This window comes from Lissotriton helveticus, chromosome 7 (assembly GCF_964261635.1).
Source record: "Lissotriton helveticus chromosome 7, aLisHel1.1, whole genome shotgun sequence".
Taxonomy (NCBI): Eukaryota; Metazoa; Chordata; class Amphibia; order Caudata; family Salamandridae; genus Lissotriton; species Lissotriton helveticus.
Window position 1 is genome coordinate 634,134,241 of NC_136068.1, and position 13,386 is coordinate 634,147,626.

The 13,386-nt window shown below is 42.0% G+C and overlaps 1 protein-coding gene across 1 annotated transcript in view; it reads right to left on the reverse strand.

Moving 5' to 3' along the window:
• Positions 1-9,557, reverse strand: part of ELOB (elongin B) — a 57,598-nt gene extending 48,041 nt beyond the window's left edge. The window contains exon 1 of the mRNA XM_078652878.1: positions 9,424-9,557. Within this exon, the coding sequence (XP_078509004.1) occupies positions 9,424-9,426 (3 nt within the window). The 5' untranslated portion in view covers positions 9,427-9,557. The remainder of the gene's footprint in view (positions 1-9,423) is intronic.
• Between the last annotated feature and the right edge of the window lie 3,829 nt (positions 9,558-13,386).

A 13,386-nucleotide genomic window follows, 5' to 3' on the forward strand; every position in this document is an offset into this window, starting at 1 on the left:
AGCTTTAGGCATAGAGAAGTAAGTTTAAGAAAGTTACTTTTTCTAAATACTTATTAAAAAACCTAACTTTACCAATGAACTGGACTTTTAATAAATATGAAACAGTCTCTGAATAACTATTTTAGCCATTTCCTGTAAAAACTTACACATTAAAGTTTATAATATGTACTTTGACATTTTCTTGAATACACCTACAGCCCTGCCACAAAAAACAGCTTTTGGGATATAGACGCTTGAGGAACATGCCAACTGGCCTTTCGTATATGTTCCACTTTTAAATATTAAGCATCCTACCTTGTGAGCAACAAGATGTAAACAGGGGTAACGTATTAACACTTAAAAGCAGGGTCTCTTGCCAGTCACTAAAGGTTACTAGACCGGTTTAAAAGCAGGTTTTAGACTGCTGCATTCAGGTTACACATGGTAGGCCTGAAGCCGTGTTTTACAGGCCAACACTTTGAGTGGCACCATAGGATGCTTTAGTCCACAGGTAACATTTAAATGACAGGCCCTGGGTTAATTTCTTACACCATATACTAGGGATCTATTGGCAAGTTAAATATGTAAATTAAGGATAGCTAATTTAACCATGTTTAAAGGGGAAGCACAGGCATTTTACTCCTGTTTAGCTGGAGTAAAAGGCAGAGGTCAAAACCCAGCAAAAATGGTGTCTGGAAAAAGGCAAAAAAATCTAAGGTGACATGCAGAAAACGAAGCAAACAAAAAGTGGTTCTGACGGGTTCATCAGACATTTCTTTTCAGAGCGCTTAGTGTCACATATTTAACATTCGTGTCTCAACCGCCTAAACATAGGAAACATTTTCGCAAATAATAAAACATGTGACTCAAATTGCTGTTTACTGTTTTGTTTTATCTGAATTAAATCATTCATGTATATTTTCACATATATAATCACAGCTGTCAATATGAGGTGAAATTTACAAGTAAAGGGTGATCAAATGACAAGTGTGTTCAGAGGTGTGCAATTTATATAGGGTGGTTAAAATATGTACATGTGGGGGGTAGGGCAGATAATTCTGGAAACACAATGACTGCTGGATATTGATTATTCTTTTGGTGTGCAGAGCCTTCGTCAATCTGGACCTGGCTAGGTCGTCGATGTTTCAACCCAAATTTTGCTCCCTTAGGTAGTCAAGGCGGGACTTCATCAGGACAGACCGGAGGTAAGGCAGCGACAGCCCAAAATGAACAAGAGTGAATCCAGGTTAAGCACTCTTCTTGCGACGCCTGAAGGTAGATTCAGAGTTGGCCCAGGCAGTGACTCAAAGTATTTGTGCACAGGAAGATTCGGTGCTGATGAGCGAAAAACAGGCATCCGTCCTGTACAGTCGCCACGGTCGTCTGTAAAAGGATGGCAGATTTGCTAGAACCCCTTTCCTTGCAACTATGATGTACAGTGTACATCAGCCTGGAGCCACTAGGAAGTGGACTCAACCTGGAAGGTAGGTGTGAATTCAGGGTGGAGGATGTGAAAATAGTAATTGTGTGTAAAATGAATATGCAAATGAATTATTGCTTTCTGCTCCGAAGCAGACGGGGCTAGGGGAATTTAAATGAACGTTTCTATAGTATAAATATTCTACTTCGAGGATACTTTTATGCAAGGCTTTTAACACACTGTAAAAGGAACCTTTGGCATTGAAATGCTGGCCCTGCTTAAAGTCCATTTGTTATTTTGACAGGGTCACAGCATGTGGATGAACTTTTCCACACAAAAGCATATCCCTCATGGTTGGGGATAAAACAAACGACCTGTATTCCCTGTAACAAGTCTCGCTGTTGATATCAAATACACCCAATATTAAGCGTGGCACACATTCAACTAGTCCTCGCTATTTAGCAAACATGGCATTGCATTCTGGCACTTCTTCCCATTTTAACATCGGCTCAAAAGTTCAAACGGAAAGTATTGTTAGCCAAAAAGCCAGGACTAACGTTAAGTGTTGTGCATAAAACACAGTAAACAAGAAAAGAGTGTCAAATGGTTATACCAGGCCACAATCAGGAGCAGCTAAGATAGGGGTTGACGGCCTCACTCAGGACGTTAAGGAAAGCCCTCACTCACCACCTGGCGATGACATGTTTCATCATCGGGCCCCACCAAAGAGACAAGAGTGCCACTTTGGTGTGCTACAACGCCAGATTTACTGCGGAGCAGGATAGTGAGATTCAGATGTGTTGTGCAAAGTAAATCTAACTAATGAGTGGTGAGGGATTAAAAAGTCAGTAGTGTATCAGAAATAATTTTATTCTTTGATCACTAAGGACAGGTTTATTAAAATGTTTGTGTTTGGAAAAGAGTCCACAATTAATTAAGTGGTAGTTTCCTTACAAATCAGTCGACATGTTTCAGCCATGAAACGATGTAAAGTTACCAGGCATTCTTCAGGACTTATTGGTGTATTAAACCCTGGCGGTATGGACGCGCTAAGCCCTTACCTAGGGACGTGAAAGTGAAAATAACAAAAAAAGGGTGAAAAAGTGCAAAACAATTAAGAAGAAAGATTTGCTTCTTAATTACTCCTGGTTTAGGAGGCTTCCAGCTTTATGGTTTCTGCACCTGGAAATAACAAAAGGACATAGACGCACATGTAGGACAGAACAAACGTTTAGTAATAGTACTGATCGCAGTTGTAAGTCTATGGTGCTCCAGTTCGTGGTATAGAGACATTCGTGGCAAAATAACGATATAGTTATCACCACCATAGCCCCTGGGTTCTTACTCACTAGCAGGAAGGAGGTGCTGTGTACTATACATGATACAAGATAATCGTGTTGGTGAAGGTAAAAGGGAAGTAAACTTCCTGGTTGCGATCAAGGTTATGGTATGATGGCTTCAAACAATAAAATTAAAATGTCTCACTTTTGTGGTGTCAGGGAAGTACACCATGGGTCACAGGAGGGAGTGGGAACATAATTGGCACACCCTGCGCGTTTGTCAAAAAAAGGGGAGTAGAGAAAGACATACAATAAGTCTGTGACACAGCGTCGGAACTTAGCTATGAGATGAAATGACAGTTGAGTTGCAGCTTCTACTCACGCCCTCGACGCTCGGCACCCTCAGTGTACCTGCATCACCCTCAACTGGACCCCGAAGATGTAGACGCGGGGCCGGGAGTTCTGTATATACCGGTTAGTCAGCGAGGCGGTGATTGATTTCCGGGTGGGGCGTGGCCGAAGACGGAATGCCGTCGACGCCCTGGTTTGGGCCAATCCGAGAGTCTTCAAGACCGTGACGAGGTGGTCACATGCTCGGATCGAGTATGCTCGTTGTTAGGGAAACTGGGCGCGTCACCCTGCGCGCTCGCTAAGGCGGAGATGACGTCCTACCGCGTTGCTATGGTGATGTGAAGCAATGCGGGAGAACGTAGAGCATTTAGTATGCTCGTGTCAGAATCTCACATCGTATAAATGCCATTATGAAGCGAAGTGAGAGTATGATATAAATGGACGATGCGAGTGAAATGCTCCTTTAATCACGTGGACTTGAGGGCAAAAAAATTGCCACGTGTAATTGAGGACTCCATTGGCAAGTAAGCTAATAGCTCAGTGCAAGAGGGTCGTTACGGTGCCAGGTAACTCTCATGCACTTCCATACTAGGTGGCGAGCGTACAGGCTATTGTACACATTATCTAGTGTGTAGAGGGTGAGGCTGTGCATTAAGACTGAGAGGTGACGTGTCATTGTAGCTGCAAGTTGGTACCGAGTTGGTGATAATGTCTGAGCTCACACAATGTTCACTTGATCCCGGAATTCCAGGGGATGTCATCATTTAATCCAATGAGATGGGTCCCTAGTCTATATACCCATCGTTGTTCTTTCTCAAAGAGGCGATTGCAGATGTTGTTGCCACTGTTCAGATGTTCAATGACCGTCCATTGCATATCATTAGTTGTATGGTTGGTTTCCAGAAAATGTCTGCTCATTTTCGTTGTCGTTTTTTTGCACCTGATATTGGAACGGTGCTCACAGATTCTTTGTTTGACCTTCCTGCTGGTCATGCCCACATAGCGTTGGTCACATGGGCACGTGATGAGATATATCACGTTTTGTGTGTTGCAGTTGGTGTGATCTCTTTGAGTCCACGTTTTGCCTGGCTCGAGCTCAAGTGTTTTAGAGTGTGTAGTGAGATGGCAAACACTACAATTTGAGCAGGGGAAATGGCCAACCACTTTTGGTAGGCCCCATAAATCAGTGACTGATCTTACTGTGTCAGGGGCAGCAGGTTTTGGTCGTGTATGGACCAACGCATCTCTTAAGCTGCGCGCTTTCTTAAAGGAGAAAAGGGGTTTCTCACAAGTTTTGTTTGTACTGGACAGGAATCTCCAGTTTTTGTTGATTTATTTTTTCATGTAGTTAGACAAAGTGCTGTATGTGGTTACACAGGTTAGTGGTATGTCTTTGGGGCCACTGACCTTATCCTCAAGGAGTGCCTCCCTTGGCTGGTTACGCGCTCTTTTGTAACCTTTGTCTACTATTGCTGCTGGGTAGCCTCTTGACTTCAGTTTGACTGAAAGGTCTGCAGATTGAGCCTTGAAATCCTGCAGGTCAGAGCAGTTGCGTCTTAACCGTAGGTACTGGCCATATGGGAGATTTTCTTTCAGTGGGCGGGGGTGGAAACTGGTAAATTCAAGGAGATTGTTTTTAGCGGTCGGTTTATGGAACGTTTTTGTTGTAAGTCTTGTTCCGGTGACACTGATCGTTACATCCAGAAAGGTCGCCTCTGTCTTGCTAGTTGCATGTGAGAATTTTAGATTTGGGTCAAGGGTGTTGATCCAATTAAGAAAAGCCTGTAGCTGCTCATCATTGCCGGTCCATATTACCAGGATGTCGTCAACGTAACGCCGCCAGACTTGTATGGACTCAGTGAAGGGGCTATTTGGTTGTAGGATGTATTTTGATTCAAAATCTGCCACGTACAGGCCCGCCACACTAGGGGCAAATGTACTGCCCATTGAAGTTCCAGTGCATTGTAGGAAAAGGTTGCATTTCTAAGATAAAAAATTCTCTTTGAGTGCCAGTGTTGCACAATCCAGAATCAACTTCTTGGACGCCTGGAAATTCCATGGTATGGAGTCGAGAGCCGCCCCCAGGACCTTCATGGTATCGTCCTGAGGGATACTGGTGTAAAGGCTATCGATGTCAAGCGTCACGAGTGTTACTGTATTTTCTGTGAAATGGAGATCTTGGAGCAACTGGAGAAGGCTTTTGGTGTCCTTGAGGTAGGTCGGAGTACCTTGGACTATCGGCTTGAGGTAGTGGTCACAGAAGCGCGATAGTGGCTCTAACAGGGAGCCAATGCCCGACACAATTGGTCGTCCTGGGGGCGGGGGGGCATAAGATTCTTGTGCGTTTTGGGTAGTGTGAAGAAATAGGGGGTTACACTCTCGTTGGTACTGAGAAAGTCTGCCTCATTCTTGGAGATTTGCCCATCCTCTTCTGCTCTTCTGACAAGATACGTAATTCGTGCTTGAAGGTCCTCCGTTGGATCTCTTGTCAGAGGGATGTAGTTTTTCTTGTCATCCAGGAGGGTCTGACAAGCCCTTTCGTAGTCAACTGTGTTTTGTATTACGAGTCCCCCACCCTTGTCCGTGCATAAAACACAGCCACTTTTCAGGCATGCAGCAACAGCAGAGTTAGCATTCCTGTCATAATCTACGTCAAAGCTGGTTGAGACATCCAAAATAAAGAAGTGAGATAGACTGTATGCGTGATGACAGCGCAAGCACTGTGACAAGACCAGATTAGACGGTTACAGACTATGCCTGCTCTTTTCAAAACGTCTCAAGAGACGGCCCACCTCTGTTCAAGAAGGGGCACGTCAGACACTTCAGAATTATTTTCTACTCTGCACAGCCTGGATATCTGAACTACATTATAGCGGTAGATTGGAACCTCCCACTGCTGAGACTAGACAACTATCTAGCTGGTGAGAGTGGGCTCGTATGGGAGTGAACGTGGGGTACTATGGTGTTTACTCACAGACGCAAGAGTTAACCATACAAAAGAAGCTGAGTTAACCATACAAAAGAAGCTTAGTAAACTGCACAGGGAAAGAAGTGGGTACACAGAATGTGCAGCTGGATGTGGAGAGATACCTGCTTCTAGGATATGAGCACTCCTACCGCAGGGTAAAAACATATGTGCCATCTACATTGCCTGTAAGAAAGACATTGTTGGCTAATGTTTAAAATGGCTAGATGAATGCAATATTCCCTATGGATTGTCAATAAGTACAGATGAATCCCCGTGGCCTTCCTAACAGTCAAGCATCATTGATTATAGCTTTGTGGTCAGGGTATGCACTATATGCAATATGTTCACTGTTCGGAGATGATTTTACATTCCCTATGCTGCTTTGGGTTTGCAAAGAGGCTACATGTGATGTACACTGTGGCTTGAAGCCCCTTCTTTTTTTTTACATTCGTTCCCATTTGTGCCTTTTATAAATTCATGCTTCTGTTTGGTCAGCATGTCGAATTACTCCTGTTTTTTATGCAGTTTTAGATCCTCCTTGTGGGCCGCCCCTGCTACATATGGTCTTCCACCTTCTTTAATTAACGTGCATTTGTGCGCACTACTTTTTCCTTTGGGCGATGGCTTGTGTATTAACATTCTGCATGTACAGGGACCACCTTACGGACTGTGGCTTTTATTTTCCTCAACGGCTCTTATAATGAATGCTGCACGCATGACGCATACTTTCCGGACTGCAACTTTATTTTTACCAGAGGATCTCTTAATTATAATAAGCACAACTGCTTTGTACAGTAACAGCTGCACAGTTGGAGGCAGTTTTGGGTTTCAGCTTTTTAACAGAGGCATTGTTTTCCCTGTTCTGGAAGCCGCACTTACATTTTTTTTACCTAGGATGTTTTCATAATGATCAGTGGGATTGCCTTGTACAGTAACAGTGTGCCTAGTTGGGTGCGCTTTAGAGTTTATGATTATTTGTGTACAGTAACAGCTGCACAGTTGGGAGAAGTTGTGTTTCTGCTTTTCATCAGAGGCATTGTTTTCCAGTTCTGGAAGCTGCAGTTATATTTTCTCTCAAGGATCTTTTCATAATAATCAGTAGGATTGCTTTGTACAGTACTTGTGATACTTCTCCTGCCTTTGTGCGCTTAGTTCCCTCCCATGGCGCATTCACTCATTGTGTCTCCTAGACGTCCCTCCATTACTTCTGTGCAAGTCAACTCACTGAACATACCTGGTCTCCCAATGGGCGTCCTCCGCGTCACGTGACATTGTCAAACCTATCAGCGCTTGTGTTCGATGTGCACTTCCCCTCACTGCACTCTTTATGTTGCATCAATTTCTGTCACAGTATGTTGCTCTTACCCAGTCAACTGTTTCTTTCCACTCAAATAAATTCTTAGGCTCAGCCTGCTTGTGTAACAGGCTCAGGATTTTAAAGTTTAACAAGGATGTTATCAATCTATAATGGCCGCCAAGTTTAATGTCTATAGTCACAGTACACAGCCATTAGGCAAACGGACCTGTCTGTTTCAGTTCCTTCGTCGTGTAGGGTTCCTTCAAGTTCTAGAGTTCCATCCCAGTTTCATTTTTCTCCTTTCTCTGGCATACTTTCTGTTTCCATTTTCTTTCCTCCTTCTGTAGCTAGAACACACTGTCATTTACAACACAATAGACCTTGCATTAGTGACAGTTAGAGCTATTGGAGTTGCAAATCAAAATGTTTGTTAGATTATTCTATTGTTTTAAATATCCCCTCAGTTGCATAGGTAATAAAAAATTCCACGAAGCAAGGAAATGGTGCAGTACCTTATGTGGCTTATAGAGGCCCATTTACAACACCACATAAACACATAGTAACAGCCTGTGGAACTGCACCCTTTCCTTGCTTAACTGAACTTTTTTTTCTTACTTATGCTACTGCTGGGGTATTTTTAAACAATAAAATAACAAACAAATATTATTTACTGCGCCAATAGCTCAAACGTTTACTAATGCGAGTCCCCCTGCATTGGAAATGCCTGTTTGTGATGTAGTTGTTACACTAATCATTTTCTAAACAAAAATTGCTACTTCTTTTTGGCCAGTGATGACTGCCAAGTATGAAACAAGAAGCTTATTGTCCGTTAATTAGCACTAAGAGATAGTTCACTTTAATATGTAAGCCAATATGTTATTTGTTTAAAGCGCTCAACAGGGTTGAGGTGTCGCTTTTTACACTTCGTCACAACCGTACTGTTTTAATCCACAGCCATTGCAATAAACTTGTAATTCGCTGTCCCTACTGTATGACAACCTTGACACTAAAACAGCTCAGTTGTTTAGGACAGGTTACAGAGACGTTTGTAGCTCCCAGTTTACAAATTAGACTCAGAGAAGGGCCGGCTCAGCTATCCGATTACCTTGCCTTACTTCACACGACACATTCTAGCCAACGTTAGATCGCTGATGGGTGTCTGGTGAGAGCACATGGGCCTCACTATGAGGCCTATAGGCTCGCGAGCCAATCTACAACTAAGCAAAATAGATGAGATGGATAAATACTACACAAAAATACGAAAAGAATATCGGATCTCCATGAAGCTATTAGAATCGGACGACGGAAAAATACACACAGCCTGATTGTTGAATTTTGTTTACTTAGATGTGATATTTCACATTTTACTACGGGCACAGACTGGACTACAAGCATAGAATACACAACACCAGATTGTAATTGATTTCACTAGGAATAGTAATGTCCTACAACTTTCACTGAAAACGTTTATTTGGAATGGTATGGCGCGGGGTGTGACTATTAAGAGGAAATATGTAGTTCGTATGGTTCGCTGTGCTCTTATGAGAAAAAATTCATAGTGGCTTTCCCCCAAAAAAATCCCCAGCCCTTGACAATCCAGAATGAGCGGAAGCGGTGCCATGTTAAGTGTGGCAGTCCACTAAAAGGGCACCGGAAACGGCCGAAACTCCACCAAAGTGGGTATGTAAAGGTGAGTTGTTGTATCTGACCCGTCCTTTTCCAAATCATGTTCCCATTACTCTAAGATAGTATGTCAAAATCACTACCTTCCCGCTCTCGATGTAGGCGAGGTTGCACTAATAGGGATCTTGAGGAGTGGAGGAAGCGATTTAGAAGGAAGAGAACGATGTTCTGAATAAAGCAAATTAGCGTCCCCAGGATTTTACGCAATGAGGCTCAAATGCCCACTGCTATAGGGAACGAAGTCCAGGCATACTCAAACAATGCCTGAAAATGACGTTACGAAAATATTGAGTCTTGGCAGGTCCGCCATATTGAGAAGGTCAGAACCAGGGCTCGGTCTCCCAGCGTTACCCCGTTAGTGTACGCCTGTTGTTGCGCTAAAAGAGAGCGGACGAAAAGCCATCCCCATCCTCACACACTGCTCCCTTCTTTGGCAGGCGCTTACCATGGAGGCAGCTGCTGTGTCCCGCCCGGGCGCTCAGAAGGCTTCTCTCGCAGAGCCCGGAGGTCCGTCAAGCGACGCTCTGCCCATAGAAAGTACCCCCTCCTACTTCCCGACATGCGCCGCGTCAATCCGCCGGAAGTGCCACCAGTGCCCATCTTGGGGAGGACAAAGCGACTGGAAATGCCGCCATCTTTCGACTGTCATTTTCATTAAAAGAAATGCTACTAACACATGCTGGCTTAATAAAAAGCAGAAGTCTATTTTAGAATCTGAAGAACGACTCACGGTAACAAAAGAAAGTACGCAGCAATAAGGTTGTTGCAATGGCCCCTTAAAGTAAATACAAGGGATCTATGTTTTGCCTGCACGTTTTTTTTGTCTAAACTTATGAAATTATTAAAGACAAATGGACCTTTGATATACGCTTGCTGAAGTTTTCAAAATATATTAAAACTACAACTGAGAACTCAACTGCTTGTCAACTTTTAAGACAAACAACCACTGGCAAATCCAACAGGTCTCCTCTTTGTGCGCAGTTGGCTCTGCCAATGTTTTTTTAGCAATGCACAGCATCCCTGATGCTGCGCTGCATGGATAAGGGACATTTTTTTGAGTGCGCTCCTACAAAGTGAACTAGATTTTTTTTAATTTACTGATCTGAGTTGATGCACTAATTAATAATTTAAAAAAAGTAGCACAACGTGTATACCTTTTGGGTAAATGAACACTAATCCACCACTGCATTAAATAAAAATGTTTGCTATGACCTAAAGTCTTCTGTTAATATCAAGGATGACTACTGTTTGTGTGAAAAGTGAAACTGATTCATATTTTGTCTGTTTATGCGTAGCTCTTGTAGTGTTAAAGCAAAGTAAATCCTGTGATTAATGATCTAGGCATACTTATTTGAAGGGAATCAACACTATGCTGTTTGAAAGGCAATGATCCCCACAGATGTTAAGTGAAATTGTGGACTGTATGGATTGTGCACTAATTAACCTGCCCTGCATGAGAATTAATTTGCAGGCCATAAGACTGTTTTTTAATTGGAACAGGCCCAGTTTACAGTCATACATTCCAACTATGCTTAAATGTAAATGCTGAAAGTCTGAGTATAACTTTCTTTTAGTTTCTGTAATTTGAGGTACCAGAGTTCAATTATTTACATGTTATCCTTGATTTTCCCTGAATAACTTAAGAGTCACTGTTGTAAATAAGCCAAGAGAGCAAGTTACAGCTTTGAGATTATTTATTTCCAAGTAATTCTCACCCACGGCATGCTGCATCCAGCTGACTCAGTGTCCAATTGCAACTGACTCTACACATATCACATCACCGTTGCAAATAACTCCAAATAATGAGATGCTGCAGGAAATATTATGCACCTCATCCACACAGCCCCTTGCTCCAACCCCCCTGCAACTTGAATCAATTCATTTTAATGTTTCACAAGAACATTCAATGGCTTGGACTGGCAACCGTTACTTAAATAAATACTAACACATCCATATATCACACTTTTCCCTCATGACAAATTATAGCTATATAATACATTTCCCATACAGCAATTAACATAAATTGAACATACCTGCACGTAGCACATATTCTATTTCTTTATATAATGCATTCTCAACATAATTATGTGCAACAACCATTGAAACAATAGAATATGATTTTCTTTATTTGGATTCAGATGGATAAATAAATAATGCGAAGTGTGAAAAGTGTCCTACTTATTCACCTATGTACCCCAGAAGTCTTTGTATTCTCTCAATTCTTCTCCTACAGTTTGCCTCCCCTCACTAGCATCCTAACCAACCACATCCCTTTCTTCTCACCTCCGTTTGTTTTGTTTTCTGCTCATTCCTCAACAACGGAGGAAGAACATTTACAATGTGTTTTTAATCCAGATCCTCCCCTTCCATTTCTAGTTTTGATAGCGTTTTAAAAAATCTTTATCACTTTCATAGCCCTGAAACATTTTGGCCATTCCTGATATTAAATATGTGCTTTCACTTTTACTCATTCACCTAAGTTTTCCTTTGCAGTCTTTACCCTTTTTTCGCCATCAAAGTTTATTTTCCTTTTTAGCTGAATTTCCTGCTCATTCTTCTATATCTCTAATTTTCAATTATTTATTCCACTTTATTCTACCAGGACATAGCTTTGTGCATGGAGATCTCCCTTTAAGGAAGTCAAACAGTAATTTCCCAGTTGTAAACTGTGGTGACAACTAATAAGTGGTCTGTGTTCTGCAACATATCTCTTCAATCCAAATTATTTGCTTTCACCAACTGATGCACTGGTTCATTGTTTTGTTCATTATCTCCAGGGCACAGCTAACAACAACTCAGTAGTGAAAAATCTGGGGATCATAATGGACAACCAGCTGCTATTCCGCACCCAAGTCAATGCAGTGGTTGGCACCTGCTTTTCCCTGTTACGTCTCTGGCAGAAATTTCTATTTTTTCTGTCAAGAGCTGCTAGACAACAGGTGATTCAAGCCATGATTATATCCCGGTTGAACTACAGGAATTGTCTCTATCTGGGCATGCCTAGTTATTTGCTGGTCAGGCTTCAGCTTGTCCAGAATGCAGTAGTCCGTACCATCTTTGAGCTTTCCCTGAATGCGCAAGTGCCCCACCTTCTGAGGAGCCTTCATTGGCTTCCAGTACGGAAAACAGTAATCTTTAAGACCTTGCTCGTTACCCAGAAAGCCCTGTATGGGACTGGACCAGAGTACCTCAAACACAAGATCACATTCTATACCCCACAAAGAACTCTCAGTTCCTCTGACCTTCTGTTAGCTAACACCCCGAGTTAGAAAGTCGAGATTGGGGGCAACTCTCTCTCTAACCTGGGGCCTGACCTCTAGAACAAATTGCCATTCCATTTCAGAAACATTGAATCAACACCTCTGTTCCGAAAGAAACTGAAAACCTGGCTCTACTCTTGCCAATAATATTTTCCTCCCCGCTGCATCTCTTTCAGCTTTTAGCGCCAGGACACTCCTTGGAGTAACAGCGTGCTCTATAAATACCCGACATAGACATAGTCAATTTGTTTCTGGGTGATACATTTAAGTTCTTTTTATTATCAATATCCAAGTTTACAGCCTTCCCAAATGTAACTTACTCCACTACTTTGGTCAAAACAACATCTTTCTTTAAGTCTTACTTCCATTCTTCTACTTCAGTTGTACAAAGCGTTACTTCACACACATTTATTTCTACATCCTCAAACACTTCATCAATATCAGAATCCTCATGCACACTCAGTAAGGTAGATAGTCAATCAGCCAAACAATTCTTGACATCTGAAATGTACTACACACTAAAAGTTAATTCTTGCAATAATATTACCTACTTCCTTATCCAGGATTACATTGTATCCAAATCTTTTTTTTTCATAGAAACTGCTTTTAATGGTCTTTGATGAGTGCATACCCTAAAACGTGTTCTCCAGGCCAAGTTTCTAAATTTGTTCACACCCCAAAAAATGGTCAACACTTCTCTATCCCTTACAGAGTAATTTATCTTGAAACCTCTTAAACACATTGAAGCACACACAATCAGTTTCCCTTCTCCTTTTCTCTTCTTCAGAAGTACTGCTTGTATATCTTTTGCACTGGCAGCTGTCTCTATCACTTTTGCATCATCAGGCACAAACACTTGTAAACGTGGTGCACTTAGCAAATCCTGTTTTATTCTTTAAAAATCTTTTGGACATCCATTTCCCCATTGGAATTCTACTTTTTTAGTGAGAAACCTCCATAAATGAACCAGCTTGTCAGTAAATTATTTCATAAACTTGGGAAGTTGCTTATTCTTTGTTACTTGGTTCTTTCCATCTTACAATCATGTCTACCAAGTCTTTTTTTGGAGATGAGCCTGAACCTATAACGAGATGTCCCTAGATAATTCACCTCACATATGCCAAATTTGCTTTTTTCTAACCTCCGTG